General features: G+C 35.4%; 1 protein-coding gene across 1 annotated transcript in view; it reads left to right on the top strand.

Annotated features, from left to right (window-relative positions):
- Positions 1–1,086, top strand: part of mRpL2 (mitochondrial ribosomal protein L2) — a 35,766-nt gene extending 34,680 nt beyond the window's left edge. Inside the window, exon 5 of the mRNA XM_089107157.1 lies at positions 804–1,086. Coding sequence (XP_088963283.1) covers positions 804–1,054 — 251 coding nt within the window. The 3' untranslated portion in view covers positions 1,055–1,086. The remainder of the gene's footprint in view (positions 1–803) is intronic.
- The last annotated feature ends 15,762 nt before the right edge of the window (positions 1,087–16,848 follow it).

Genomic DNA, 16,848 nt, shown 5'->3' on the forward strand with positions numbered 1-16,848 from the left:
CACACACACACACATATATATATATATATATATATATATATATATATATATATATATATATATATATATATATATATATATATATATATATATATATATATATACTATATATATATATATATATATATATATATATATATATATATATATATATATATATATATATATATATATATATATATATATATATATATATATATATATATATATATATATATATATATATATATATATATATATATATACGAGTATATGCTCAATATTTTGGAAACCACTGTCCTACATTCTTTGGATCTATGGAGGAATTCATACTAATATTAATTTAGCGTATGACTAATAAGAAAGCTTTGGCCAAGCGGTCGGTACTGCATGTCAGTTTTATTCTCATTGTTTTCTCAATATAAATGTCAAAGGAATCAATAGGCCTTGTGACTGCATAGAAAAGCCATAAATTGCTTAGAAACGATCGGAATAAGAGACATCTTATGTGGCTTAAGTAGACTGGGCCTCATTAAAGCGTTCATTTCCAAACAGTGCTCTTTCTTGAAATACGCTTGTCATGACTTCTAAGATTAGTCAAGGAGTCAATCGATCATATTCCTGAATGAAAAAGCCATGCATTAACATGAAAGGTGAAAATTTATTGTAAAACGTCATTTAACCAATTATGATATATAAAAAAGCTAATTAACATATAACTAGGTTATTGTCCTACTGTAGAGCACGTGAAATTAGTTTATAAAAGTGATTGAAGTCGTTTCTCTTAAATGTCTTCTGCCTTTACCAACAATTTCCTCTTCCAGGTCAAGTTTCGAATCCTGAATACTCGTCAATTCCAATTGGTAGTGCGCAAGCCAATCGTTTGCTAGGTAATCGTCCTTGTTCTGGCCTATGGCATCGAAAGACGGGGATTCATGGAAGAAAAATAAGAAATCCTAAGAAATTGAAAGTTACTAGTGTCGAACCAAAACCCAAGACTGTAATAGGCTTAACTTTACCGGGCCTACCCAAGATTATGGTGAGACCACCAATTAGAAGTTTAGTGCCAGTGTAAATTTATTTTGATAAGTAAACTTGTTTAAATTATTTTCCTTGCATATATTTTTTATATTACGAGCCTTCTAGATTTTGCCTTAAAGTATTACAAGTTGAGATTACAATCTGAAGTTATAATTGAAAACAAATGCATAAAATTCAGGTTCTACATAATATATACAGTCTAGAAATAGAAAAAGCGAAGAAGAAAAAAAATTGGCTAAATCACAGCATTCAAAATATGACCTGACTTAGGTCCCAGATATCCCTTTTGGGCCGTGTGAGGGCCATCTCTATAATACACTTATGGGTCAGCCTCCAATAATTTCTGGTCGTCTGCTTTTTCAGAAGGCATAAGAGGTCGCTTCCAAATTTATCACGCCATCTCTTCCTAGGTGTTCCATGATTGTGTGTGCGGTGGAACCTTCCGTCGGAAACAAATTTGACAAGCACGATTTCTTCATTCGATGTATGTGACCCAACCACTTTAGTTGCTATGCTTGCACTTTTTGAACTATTATGGTTCTTGCTTCAGTTATTTTCTAGAATATTCAATTGAGACTTTATCATGAATGATACGTTATCTATTTGCACGGTGGAAAGCATTGTGTCTACGGCCAAGATTTTGTGTTCGTCTTCAACCTTTGGCGTCGACGTTTCGCAGGTGCATATGAAAACACGGATAATTACCGGACTAAAGAGTGGTATTTTCAGTTATATCGATGTGTGCTTGTTTTTAAGCGATTGACTATTTAAAGCTCGTACTTTCCAAGGCAATTCTCTTAAGTCGTTAGGACAATGGTTGTCTAATGATAGTAGGCTCCCTAGATAGATGAACCCGGTCACTGAAATAGCTTCTAATGTCACTTAATGTAATATGAACAGGGAACGGGTTTGGATCTATTGTGGTGCGTATAGTTTAGGTCTTCTTTTGGTTTAGACACATGCCGAATCTACTTGCAGCAGATTCAAGTTCAAAATTTTGGCCTCTAGACTGGACTCAGTTTCTGATTTCTTGTCGAGATGGTTGACATCTGTAGGGTTGTCGATGTTCACACCGTTAATAGTCAATATGGCATCCAAAAAGATTTATAGGGAGAGTGTCCAGCTTTGCAGTCGCAGGGCACCCAGTTGTGTAGCAAACTCCTCAATTCGGCCTGCTGGGGCTGAAAACGGCCATAGGAATAATTGTAAAAATGTTTTGATATTATGCAGTGTATAAATTCCACACTGGGTACCCAAAAAAAAACATTCAGAAACCTTGGATAACAGACGAGATCATCTCCCTCTGCGACGAAAAGTGCCAAATCACGAACAAGCAAGATAAAGAAAGTAGGGACCGATACAAGCAACTCAAACGAGCTGTAGAGAAAACCATCAGACGGTGCTCATCGTGCTTTTATTAAAGAAACGTGTGATCAATGTGAATCGGCCTCCAAGAAAGGAGACCCCCACTACATGTATAGAAGAGTGCGGGAATTGGCCAAAAAAAAGGAAATCAAAGCGTGTTCCCTTCTCGACGAACATGGAAACCAAATACAATCCACAGACGGAATCCGCTCTCAATGGAAAAACCATTTTAAAAATAAACTGAATCTGGACATCCACCCAGACCCAACAATTCTCGACACTTTCCCCATAACCTCTACAGATTCAAGTCCTCCCCCTCTTCACTCTGAAATAGAAGCAGCTATCAGAGACTTGAGAACAAACAACGCTTTCGGCCCCGATGGAATCCAGCCCGAACTACTGAAAGTAAACTGCAAACCACTCCTTGACCTTTACCACAAAATTGCCACAGCTGCTTGGGAAAAATGTCACTTCCCCTCACCCTTGTGCGAAGCCACGATAATCCCCCTGCATAAGAAAGGCTCTAAAGCTGTCTGCAACAACTACCGCCCAGTAAGTCTTACCAGCCACGCAGTAAAAATCCTCACCAGAGTCATACTCGGGCGTATACGAGCCATTTCCTCAATGGTCATTCCGGAATACCAAGCCGGCTTCCGACCTAATAGATCAACAATTTATCAGATATTCACTGTTCGGCCGATCATGGAAAAGTATAGCGAACCTGGCCGCAGCATATACCACCTTTTCATAGACTTTAAACAAGCTTTTGATCGGATATTGAGAGAAGGTCTATGGCACATCCTTCTTCACTTTGACATCCCATCCAACCTGATCTCGCTGATCAAAGACATGTATAAGAAGTTCAGTAGCCGAGTCATGACCGAGAGCTTCAAAACCTCTACCGGAGTACTTCAAGGTTGCCTAATATCACCGTAGCTGTTAAATCTCTTCCTAACTGCAGCCCTGTCACTCACAGACAACCAACCCGGCGCCCTTGTCGGAGGAGTGGTGATAGACAAACTAGCATATGCTTATGACATAGACCTTATAGCCGGGTCCCTTCAAGATCAACAATTTCAGGCTAAAAGTGTTCATTCGTCCAACAACCTCTTTAGGACGGCCATGAACACCTTAAAAAATGAAACCCATGCTTTGCTCACGCAAGTTCGATTCCCAGGTAAATCTCAGCCTTCAGCTTGGTGGAGATACCATTGAGTGGATGGAAGGCTTCACCTACCTCGGGAGCTTACTTACTTCTGCTAACATCCAACTCAAAGACATCAAGAGACGCCTGACACTTGCGAACTCCAGTTTTAAAGCTCTGATGCCCATCTGGAGGAATAAGAACTTAACAACAACTCTCAAAACGAGACTCTTCTACTCCATCATTATTCCGATCGCCATCTATACCTGTGAATCCTGGACGCTAAAAACAGACGATCAATGCCGCCTAGCTGCCTTTGAAACCAAATCCCTACGACACATCGCTGGTATCACCTACCACGACAGAATCTCCAACTCCAAGCTTCTCCATAATCTGAAAGTCAAATTTACAATACTGGACAAAATAAAACTACAACAACTCAAATGGCTTGGACATACCCAACGCATGGCTAGCACTCGTCTCCCGAAGATAACCTTCGATGGACGAGTACACGGTTCTCGCCCCAGAGGTCACCCTCCTAAGAGATGGAAAAAAAATTTCTCACCCTTCAACCTGCCACAACTCTGCCGGCTGGCCGACAACAGAAGCACCTACAGGAGGCATATTAATGAACTGGTTAAAGAAGAGGCCCCAAAACAACCTTCAAGGACGGATGGGACATAAGTCAAGTCATAGATCAAAATCCAGCCTGAAATCAATAAATGGGTCCAGGATTTCCTTGCCACATGAAGGTACCTTTCTCTGAGTTCCCTTGCTACAAAAGTCTGGTTAGTAGTACGTTCAGTGCAAAAACTAGCCTGATAGTCACTGATACTATGATCTGTTATGGCTTTTATGAATGTGTATCACTTGATGATATGTCTCCACGAAAAATATCGCCGTTGGGTGTGTACACAAGCCCTAGTGCACCCTGCCTCGAAGAATGTGAATAAGGAGTAGAAACTACAATGAATATAATGGACTTATGAGCAATGTTGAACTGCGTATCTGATGATCATCGGTGTCTTCAACTTCCCCGCTATATAGTGAGTTAATGGTCTTGACCTTTCAGCATCTATTACAGTGAACTAGCCTTTCTCGCCTTGTGTGTCTAAGAATTTTCTTCGCCAAATGGTGGATAAGCAAACACGATATCGAGCCACTTTGCCATCGACGGATACTGTTCTCAGTTATTCACTAGTATCTGTCGATGGTGGTTCAAATTTTTGGATTTTTTGCCAATCGTGGATATTGGTGAATGGCTCACTTTTATGGTTGTTAGGTATTTGGTTTTAATTCTTTTAATTTTTGGCTTTTATTGAATTTTGTTCATCTTTTAATTTTTTGGTTTTTCACATTGACTTTCCGCGTTTTATTTTGTTGGTTTTTTCTTCGACACTCTCATTAAATATCTTTTTTCGTTTCGCCACGAAGAAGAGAGGCGTTTGTCCCCTAAAAATATTCGCTTTGTTGTGTTTTATCAGTATTTTCATTTGGCCTTTAAAAAACCCATTTATGCTCGTTTTTCTTTCTTTAACCATTACCTTATATACAAAAGTAGTCCCTTGCTACTTTAAAATTCAGTTTTTAAACTCTGTTGAGTGTTTGAATGTCGAATTGGTTCAAATTCTCGGCTGCCTTTCGATCTTTAAGACCCTACAGCACAGAAGCAGGCTTGTAGAGTACCCAGTTTTAATGAGTCTGTTTGATTTCCATCCCCAACCCTGGCTGTAATTACACACACATATATATATATATATATATATATATATATATATATATATATATATATATATATATATATATATATATATATATTACACGTTTGTTTTTATTTGGAGATGCCTCTCCTCTCAAATTTGTTTCCCAGACATTTTTCTTGGGAGAGAAAACTCATACGAAGGTTTGCCTTTTTGCCTACATTTTATAACCTGCCCTTGTAATGACATCTGGGGTTCATATTGTTTATGTTCTCTACTCAAGCTTCTCTGACTTCATATTTTCATTTCTATGTAATCTAGTGCACTCAGTAACTCAAAAAGTAACCAGCTCATTCAACTTGTTAGTAACATAACCATAATCATTGCTCTACCTATCTAGTTTTACCTAGTTTAGTTTACATTTAACGCTTAAGCGACTCAATGCCAGTGAAACAGGTATATTGAAGCTCTTATAACAGCTAAAAGGCCACCTTAATTGGTATAGTGGCTTATATGGGCCTATCTTAATTGACAGATATCAGTAGTAAAGATCCTTCATTTTTGAGCATTAAAGTAAATAAGGCAAATATCACTAATGAGGCATAAGTAGAAAACCATTTTATTTTCCTTATTTATCTTCGATTTGAAGCAGTTTGCGTTTACAGGCGTGAATTTTTTCAGTTATCTTGTAGGAAAAGTGAAGCAATAAGGATGCTAAGAAGAGGTGGGTATGACTATGGACTCTTCTAATCATCTTATACATGAACTGAGACAAGGTGGGATTCGTTTTCTTTAATTTGTGAACACGATTCTTAAGATATAGCCGCCTTATGGTCAACCTGTGCAGAAAATGGGAAGCGTATGCGCTGGTTTTGAAAATCACACTCTGTCTTCGTGGACTAAATGTAAAGCCGATTTATTTTTTACCATTAGATTCAAAAAGATGTTAATGCCTTTGAAATGCAGGTGACCGCAATTTATATACAGTAGAAAAAGGACAATTATCTGATATTTAAGGACAGGGTTTTGTAACTGGATTTTGCTGACCTTGTGTTTCTCGTCAAAAATCAATAGATAACAAGGAAAGATTAAAAACTAGAAACAAAAATCGGTCAATTCGAACTAAAAGTCAACGATTCAATGAACGACAGGCAAAACGGTAAGCTCAGCATATCAAAAACCCCGGGGGGGGGGTATAAGCTCCAAGCCCATTTCTTCAAAAATGCATAATTTTGAATTTTCGAGAAAGAATAATCACAGATCCATGTTTGTATTGTTGTTGTTGTTGTTGTTTTTTTTTCTTAAGGGTTATTGTAACGAACTAACGGTCCTAGAAAATAGAGTCAATTTGCAGTTGCATTTGCTATAAATGATGATTCTGTGGAACCAACACTTAAACTATCAAAGGTGCTAAGATGTGAAAATTGACAACCTGGACCATCAGTTGCGAGAACACCAATACGGGCAGGTAAAGAAAGGCCATTGTTAAAGTATCCTAAGTAATCAAAATCCAAAAACGTGTCGAAAATGAACAGCGAAGACACGCGCGGTTAGAAGATAAACGAAAACGAGAATTAAAGCGTATGAAAAATGAAAATGAACAGCAAAGACACACGCGCTAAGAAGATAAACGAAAACGAGAATTAGAGCGTATAAAAAATGTAAATGAACAGACAAGACACGCGCAGTTAGAAGACAAACGAAAACGAGAATTGGAGGGCAAGAAAAAGGAAAATGAACAGCAAAGACACATGCGGTTAGAAGACAAATGAAAACGAGAATTAGAGCGTATGAAAAATGAAAATGAACAGCAAAGACACGCGCGGTTAGAAGATAAACGAAAATGAGAATTAGAGTGCATGCAAAATGAAAATGAACAGCAAAGACACACGCGGTTAGAAGATTAATGAAAACGTTAATTAGAGCGTATGAAAAATGTACAGAAAAGAAACGCGCGGTTAAAAAATAAACGAAAACGAGAATTAGAGTGCATGAAAAATGAAAATGAACAGTAGACACACGCGGTTAGAAGATAAACGAAAACGAGAATTAGAGCGTATGAAAAATGAAAATGAACAGCAAAGGCACTAGCGATTAGAAGATAAACGAAAATGAGAATTAGAGCATATGAAAAATGAAAATGAACAGAAAACACACGCGCGGTTTGAAGATGAACGAAAACGAGAATTAGAGCGAATGAAAAATGAAAACGAACAGCAAAGACACGCGCAGTTGAAAGATAAACGAAAACGAGAATTAGAGCGTATGAAAACGAACAGCAAGGGCACACGCGGTTAGAAGATAAATGAAACTGAGAATTAGAGCGTATCAAAAATGAAAAAGAAGAGCAAAGATACACGCGGTTAGAAGAACAGTGGTGTCGTAATAACATGTGGCACAAAACCAAGTACATACGTATAAAGATGCCATAAATTCAGTAAATGTTACATATAAATCTTTGGGACCCTTCAAAGGTGCTTGTATTCACTGTGGAGCCCTCCATTTTCCGGAGGAAAAAGTAGGAAACAAAGGTAATTCGTTTTGAGATTGCTGCTTGCATGGTCGAATTGCAATGTCACCACCTCAATTTCCAAATGAATTGGTTTGCCTTTTTTTAGGACGTCACTTGCTCTGTGAAAAGTTTCATAAACGTATTCGAGACTTGAACTCGTATTTTGTTCTAGCTTCATTCAATGTAAGCGATGGTCAAACCATAAATAGAGTATATTTAGCTTTAAAGTAGCTGGACAAATTTATCACAAAATCAATTTAGCGGCACATCCGTCACAAACTACTGAAGGTGAAATTAAGCCACCTTCATATGGCCAAATGTACTTTTTAGACCCCAATGAAGCTGTTAAGAAACGCCTCGCACATCCTTTAAATTATTGGATCTCTCAAAATCTAATGAATCTCTTGGAAGAAATACTGAGGGATTCAAACTACTAGCCAAAGGTTACGAAAAAATACGAGAACTGGAGGATGATTCAAATCAACTTGCTGTTTCATTGGGACAACAGCCTCCAAACATGCAGCTTATTTTTACTTTGTCAGATGGTGTCGATTATAGGCTGCTTAACCCTCTCACATGTAATGAAGTATGCGCTGTGCTTAATCTTAATGCTGACCATAGTTTTCCACCAAATGATATGGTTGTAAAACAACATGGCAAAAATCTTATCATTTAAAAAAATACCGACCATCGTGTGGAGCCCTTTACCTACCCAATGTTCTATTCAGCTGGAACGTCAGGATATTCAAGGGGTATGCTACTTCAAACACCTTATGTAAGTCGTCCACATATAACACGGCTTGAATTAGCAAGGAATCGTATCGCTTTTCGACCTGAACATGCGAAAAGCCTTTCTGTGCAAGCTGTAACACCTCATATGCGTAGGATTGGTTTTAATGCTTTGCATTTTGGTGGAAGACTTTTCCAACAGTACCTCGTTGATCGTATTGGTTGGATAAAATTCAACCGGAAGACTATTATGTGTGAAAACTACGTAGGTGTTACACGAGTTCTTAAAGACTTAGCCTCAAAAAAGGATGCATTCGTTGGTGAAAAAGCTGTACTACCGTCATCATTCGTCGGATCAACACGCTACTTTGTTGAACAATTTGAAGACGCCTTGGCTGTTTTTCGTCGCCTCGGACCCCAAGATATCTTTATAGCTGTGACTTGCAGGCCTCAAATGCCTGAATTTAAAGAAGCAGCAAGTATTAAACTTGATGATAACTCTATTATAGAGCAGTCCCCTCAAGATCGTCCCGATGTCATTACTCGAATTGCTAAACTGAAATTTGACGAAATAATCAATGATATTGATAAGGATCAGATATTTGGAAAGGTGGCAGCATATATGTGTACGATTGAATTTCAAAAACGTGGACTACCGCATATGTATTTGCTGTTATGCATTTGCCACATAAGCATATTTGGAAAGGTGGCAGCATATCCGTATACGATTGAATTTCAAGAACGTGGACTATCATATATGCATTTGCTATTGACCATGGGTCCTCAGGATCTAATCTATAATCCAGTTGAATTTGATAATCTTATTTCAGCTGAAATCCCAAATTCTAGTGATCCACTATTAAGAGAATTAGTTTTAAAGTGGATGACTGATAATCCATGTGGGAACCTAATCCCAAATGCAAATTATGATTGATCAAAATGGAAGATTCCAGTACCGCTTCGGTTTTTCAAAGCAGTACAATTCAGTCATATCTCTAGCGGATGCTGAAAAACCAAAGTGTCGACAATGTTATGATTCCAAATTAGACGAAATGAATAGAGAAAAATTTTCACATGACCGTGCTGTTTATCAAACATATTTTAATAATCGCTGAGTTGCTCATGAGTAACTACATGTCATATAAATGTCGAATATGTAGGGAATAAAGGCCCGGTAAAATATCTATATAAATACATCTACAGGGGACATGATTGTGCTTCAATCAAGATCGTTAAAAATAAACGGTGCATCGTTTACAATGAAGCAGGAACCTATGTAGAAGGACGCTGCATTACACAGAATGAAGCATGCTGGCGACTATTTAGTTACAATATCCATAAAAAGAGCCATCTTTTCAAATGTTTAAATATATTCATTTGCCAGGAAGTTATCTGATGCAAAATAACATCTAAGTCAAGGAAGATTTGGTAGACATTGAACAACAAGGTTCAATGTTGGAAGCGTTTTTTCAACATTACAAGGTGCTGAAACAAGTGAAAAAGAAGGAATTTCTCTATTATTGTCAAATGCACTAACACTGTAGATGGAATGGCAATACCAGCACATAGGAACGCAGAATCTGTCGATTACGTGTCATTGGACGAATTCACAACGTAAATTTTGCAGCTTATTCCCGAGTGCTTCTATTTACGAGGACTTTTGTATGATGTGAAGAATGCAAAAGAAGCATGCCTGGCTCATGGCCTTGAATTCGATGATAAACAGTGGTTCGATGTCCTAGAAGAGTCAGCGCTATCCAAAATCCCTTCTGTAATGTGAATTCTCTTCACACATATTCTTGTTTTTGGTAATCCTGCAGATCCAAAAGCTCTTTGGGAAAGATTCAAAAATCAGTTGGCAGAGGATTTCATTTTGCATGCAAGACGAAATAATCTACCTAAAGATCTTGCAGTAAAGTGTACTTATCGTATTATTGCATACAAGTTAAATAAGATGGCAATAGAAGGTCGAAATTTTAGTTTTTGGGTGGAACGATACGGCATGGACAACATTGAGACCTATGAAAATGACCAAAGCTTGGAATTTCCAAATTCTAGAGAGTCAGCTGTTACTGAAGATAGTATGTATCGGCTTTTGCAAGGAAAACAGCTTGAAATTATTGACAATATTTTACTGGCTGTCAATGATCCCAATTATTTTGGAAAAAAATATTTTTTCATACATGGACCTGGTTGTATCTCCAAAGCTTGGAATTTCCAAATTCTAGTGAGTCATCTGTTACTGAAGATAGTATGTATCGGCTTTTGCAAGAAAAACAGCTTGAAATTATTGACAATATTTTACTGGCTGTCAATGATCCCAATTATTTTGGAAAAAAATATTTTTTCATACATGGATCTGGTTGTACCGGTAAAAAATTTGTTTACAAGACCATGCATCACATTCTATGTGGAAAAAATTACAAAGTACGATGTATGGCTTACACAGGAGTAGCAGCAACTTTATTGTCATTTGGACTAACAACACACAAGACCTTCGGCTTGACAGTTCCGCTTTCCTCAGTTTCTGTTTCCTGTATAAAACCTGGTTCAAGCAGAGGCTTAGAATTAGCTCAAATAGATGTTTTTCTACTTGATGAAGCACCCATTCTTCCTAAGTATGGCTTACAAAATATGGATCAGTTGTTGCAGTCCATTGCAAATCCAAACCTACTATTTGGTGGAAAAATTTTAGTTGCTGGAGGTTATTTCCGACAGTGTTTACCAGTTCAACCCTGAAGCAACCGCCATGAAACATTCGATTTATCAATAAAAAGGTTGTCTTTGGAAGATTTTCATACATGTTTCCTTTGAGAAAAATATGCGGGTTGATCTGGAACAGACATTCAATTGACATTACTACCACATGACTTAAAAATAAAGAAAAAAGACGATAGTTATGCTTTTACTTAACTTAAATATTTCAGAAGGGATGTGTAATAGGACCTGTCTTATTGTTACGGAATTATGTAACAACATAATTAAGGCGAATATAATTACTGGGGAAAAATCAGGAAAAGAAGTCCACATATCCCGAGTTACAGTAGACTCTAGTAAAGGTCAACTTGGATGTACTGTTCAACGACATCAAATTCAAATTTGACCTGCATTTGCCATGACTATACATAAATCGCAATTGCAAACTTCTGAATTTGTTCGCGCCGACCTTAGTACTCAAGTTTTTAATCATGGAATGTTATACGTTTCATTTTCTCGTGTGAAAAGACAACGTAGCTTGAAAGTTCTGCTACCACCTGAAAATGAACGAAGAACATATATATTAAAGTTAATGATAATGATTAAAAATTTTCATTTTTTATATTGGACGGAAAAATTTCAAAAGAATCCCCCTTAACCACGCTTTATTGCTGGTTCAGCCAGATGCCCAACCAGAATTGCGGCGACTGACTTGTCGTGTATTTTCGGAGAAATTAGCAATAAATTTTAGGTGTATTGCTCGGGAATTAAAAATTTTTCTAATTTTAATCCATATTGGGGTGTCAATAATTCATTGCATGTAGTAGATTATATGGCTATAGGACTTATCTGATTTCATTACATTATATACAAATCTACCAATTAATTTAGTGTTTGGAAATAAAAGACTATTAAGAAAGCTTTCTTTTCGTCTAATTTGTTTTTTCTAAAAATTGACACTTATCTGTATAACCAATCTGTATAACCAATTATTGGAATCCCTATTGGGCGTAATACTAGTCCATTTATAGCGGAACTTTTTTTGACCCATTTAGAATATGAGTTTATGATTGATAAAAAGAACCCAAGTAATATAAAATATTCGCTTTCAAATAATAAATGATATTTAGATGACCTTCTGGCGATAAATTGTGCAGAGTTTTTGAGATTTTGAACAATGTATGCCTACATTAAGTCTGAGACTTAGCGATGGGAAAGGCAATTATGACCATTTTCTAGATTTATAAAATAATATTTCACATAATAATAAATTAGTTTTAAAAACATATAATAAAACGGATGATTTTAATTTTGAATAGTTAATTTCTGATTCTTTAAAAGTAATATACATTCAAATATCACATGTTCAGCTTTTTATTCCCAACTATTTAGATACGCGATAATTTGAACTAATTACATTGATCTTAAAAGTAGATGTCAAATACTTAGCCAAAAATTAATCGTAATAGGTTTTTCACCAATAAACTTGCTTGGCAATTTAAAAATTTAGTTTTCAGTATAATGAACTTTTAAATATATGTAATAAAAGCTATCAGGGAATTTTGATGTTATTTTGATGTAAATTGGTGAAGGTATTTGCTCTCTCCCCTATATTTTTTTTAATTTAGAGTATGTTTCGACTCAATCAGGTGTTTTGTTACAGGTGGTAGGATGAAATAAGTTCTTTGGAAGGTATTGCATGAAAGTGAATAGGCAATTTTTGACAATTTGTTGCTATGTAAATATGGAAGGTAAATTGGCCGAAGGGGTATTCTTTCAGATTTGGGTGAACATTATTTTGAAACGGTTCTGGCTGATTGGTTTGTGGGTATGTTCGTAATCTTATATATATACATATATATATATACATATATATATATATATATATATATATATATATATATATATATATATATATATATATATATATATATATATATATATATATATATATATATATATATATATATATATATATATATATATATATATATATATATATATATATATATATATATATATATATATATATATATATATATATATATATATATATATATATATATATATATATATATATATATATATATATATATATATATATATATATATATATATATATATATATATATATATATATATACATATTCCACTGGTGACACTACACAAGGTGATGCCCTATGTTTCAATGACAGGCACACTCATTTGCCAGGGTCAGGAAATTTAAGCGCCGCGACCCGTATTGGCAAGTGAGTTTTCCTCGGAGGAGCCCTGATGTAAGGTGATCACTTAGGGAATAATTACTAAATAACATGTAACATACTATACAACGAAGCGTGGAAGGAAGCCCTGGCAAGTACCGACGAAACGTCTTATTGTTAGTTTGATATTTTGTTTTGTCATCAATGCCTACCGTACCTTTGGTAAAAAAGCATGTATTTCATAATGACGAAAGACAGGCCGAGGTAAAACGAACCAAATGAATCGAAAATGATAGCGACGATTATTAGCTTTTGGATTTTGACACAGATAAAGTCATCAATGCCTACCGTACCTTTGAAAATTTTTGACCTTTAACATTTGACTCAGCTTGTCTTTTGTCATTATTAAAGACATATCGCCGAACCTTTGTTTCTTTTAATTGTTCAGGTGGTTGGGACAAAAATTCTTCTTTTGCCTCGGCTTGTGTTTTGTCATTATGAATGACATATCGCCGAACTTTTGTTTCTTTTAATTATTCAGGTGAAGGAACAAAACTTCGTTTTCTTCCAACGATTTATCTAGTCCAGGCTTTTTTTTATCTAGTCAAGGTTATATATATATATATTTTTATATATATATATATATATATATATATATATATATATATATATATATATATATATATATATATATATATATATATATATATATATATATATATATATATATATATATATATATATATATATATATATATATATATATATATATATATATATATATATATATATATATATATATATATATATATATATATATATATATATATATATATATATATATATATATATATATATATATATATATATATATATATATATATATATATATATATATATATATATATATATATATATATATATATATATATATATATATATATATATATATATATATATATATATTAATAAGGTAAATAAAGGTAAATAAAACGGTATTGGACTTTACAGTCCCTACCGGCGGTGCTGGCCCTTCAGCCAGGAAGTGCAGTGGGGGGTTGGGGGCCAACCATCCTGTTTATCTTTCCCAGATTTCTCCAGGTATCCATTCAGAGCTGGGTCGACTCTGGCTGAGCTTACAGAGTCACGCCACTGACTCCAGTCCTAAACCAAATAATTGGAGACACTAGGATTCAAACCCTCGCCCTCTCACACAATGAATCCTAATTAAACATTTAATATACTTGAGAGGATATGTGATCCCCGTCCTGCACTGGTATCCGGGATCATTGCTTTTCCTGATGTGAAAATAATTTCAATGATTTAAAGAACATTAAAATTGGAACTTGGAATGTTACGACCTTAAAAAATGACTATCGTATCGACATTTTGACTAACGAACTCAGACGATTCGAACTGAATTTATTAGGATTTTCAGAAACTCATATCCCAGGGGTAGGAAGTATGAAATTAGGTTATATAGAAATTGTAAACTCAGACAGGAAGAATGGGGTACATAGACAGGAAGTAGGGCTCATGATGAATAAGGAAGCTGCTAAGTCTTGTTTAGGCTGGTATGGTATTAATAATAGAATACTAAAATTGCTCATTTTATGACTAAAAAGTTCAGGGTATCAGTTATAGTAGCATACGCCCCTGTAGAACCGACTGACGGAGATCCTAGTGACTCAGATGAATTTTACTTACAGTTACAGGAGCAAATAGACAGGGTCCCAGGTAGAAATAGGATTTTATTACTGGGAGATTTTAACGCCCAGGTTGGTAGAAATAGGGATAGATGGTATCCTAGCCTAGGTAAATTTGGTGTAGGAAAGGAAAACAGTAATGGATACAGACTTTTGCAATTTTGTAGGTATAACAATCTAGTTATAACCAATACGGTGTTTCGTCATCAAATGGCTCATAAGTTAACATGGTAGTCACGTGATGGTAAGACAGCAAACCTTATTGAGTATGCTATAGTAAACCGAAGACTGGCAGGATCAATACAAGATACTAGGGTATATAGGAGCACTGCTATTGATGTTAAATGTAAAGATCAACATCTAGTAGCGTCAATGGTAAACTTAAAGGTGAAATTTCGGAGGGGTGACTACCTCCCAGAATATTATGATGTTGGTAGACTCCAGGATGAGATTTGAAAGAAACTTTCCAGGAACAGTTGAATGCTAAACCTGAGAGTTTAAAATTTGATAATGTGGAAGATGGTTGGAATAATTTTAGAATAATAGTTTGTGAAGCTGCTGAAGGTGTATTAGGGAAGAAAGCTTGAACTGCAGCTAAGAATATTAGTGAAAAAGCTTTATGTTTAATAGAAAGGAGAAAGGACTTGTACAAGAATTATCTGAGTGATAGATTGTATGAAAACAAAAGAAATGTAAGGAAAGTGGAGAAAGTATTAAAATATGAGCTAAGAAGGTGTGAAGTGGAGGCCATGGATAAAATTGCCGAGGATCTGGAAAATGCAGCTAGACGGCATAATAGTAAAATATTGTACTGGCTCGTTAACAAATTGAGAGGGAATAGTTAATCCGGACTTGGCCCAGTTAAAGATAGGAATGGGGTCGCAATTAGCGATAAGGAAAAAACTAAAGAGAGATGGGCCGAACATTTTGAGAATTTGCTTAACCGAGATAGAGTTGTAGGATAAAACATAGAAGAAAATGAAAAAGTTTGTGATATCTTGGATGTGAAAGAAGATTTGTTTTGTGAGGAGGAATTTGCAACAGTACTAAAAGGATTAAAGAATAATAAGGCTCTAGGTGCTGATAGAGTGGTAAATGAGTTTCTTAAACATGGTGGCTCTGAGGTTAGAAATATGTTACTGAAGATTATGAATATGATTTTCGAAAAAGGGGAAGTACCTAACGATTTTAGAAAAACCTTAATTAAGCCACTTTATAAGAAAGGTGGTAAAAGTGAGAGTGGTAATTATAGTGGCATTAGTTTTGTCTCTGTAAGTAGTAAATTACTTAGTAATATGATATTTTTTAGACTGAGAGAAGCCGTAGACAAAGTTTTAAGAGAAGAGCAGTGCGGTTTTAGAAAAGGTAGAGGATGTGTCAACCAAATTTTCACTCTTAGGCTAATAATTGAGAAGTGCCTGAGTTTTCAAACACCTTTGGTCCTCAGTTTTATAGATTATGAGCAAGCGTTCAATTCTGTTGATAAAAGAGCTTTAGTAAAGGTTTTATCCTTGCATGGTATACCAGAAAAATACATTAAAGTGATTAGTGTTATGTGTAAGAACAATTCTGCTGAAGTTAAGGTAAGCAATGAGGTTAGAAGCTGATTTTGCATTAAATCATGAGTTAAGCAGGGGGTTGTGTTCTATTCCCCTTTATATGGATTATTTTGATGGACTTTGTTTTAAGGAGCACAGGAAAGGCAATGGGAGACCACGGAATCAAATGGGGAGGAAAAAGTCTCCTGGACTTGGATTATGCTGATGATTTAAGC

The sequence above is a fragment of the Artemia sp. Qi Xiang Cuo genome, chromosome 21 (genome assembly GCF_049724085.1).
Source record: "Artemia sp. Qi Xiang Cuo chromosome 21, ASM4972408v1, whole genome shotgun sequence".
In the NCBI taxonomy this organism is placed as follows: domain Eukaryota; kingdom Metazoa; phylum Arthropoda; class Branchiopoda; order Anostraca; family Artemiidae; genus Artemia; species Artemia sp. Qi Xiang Cuo.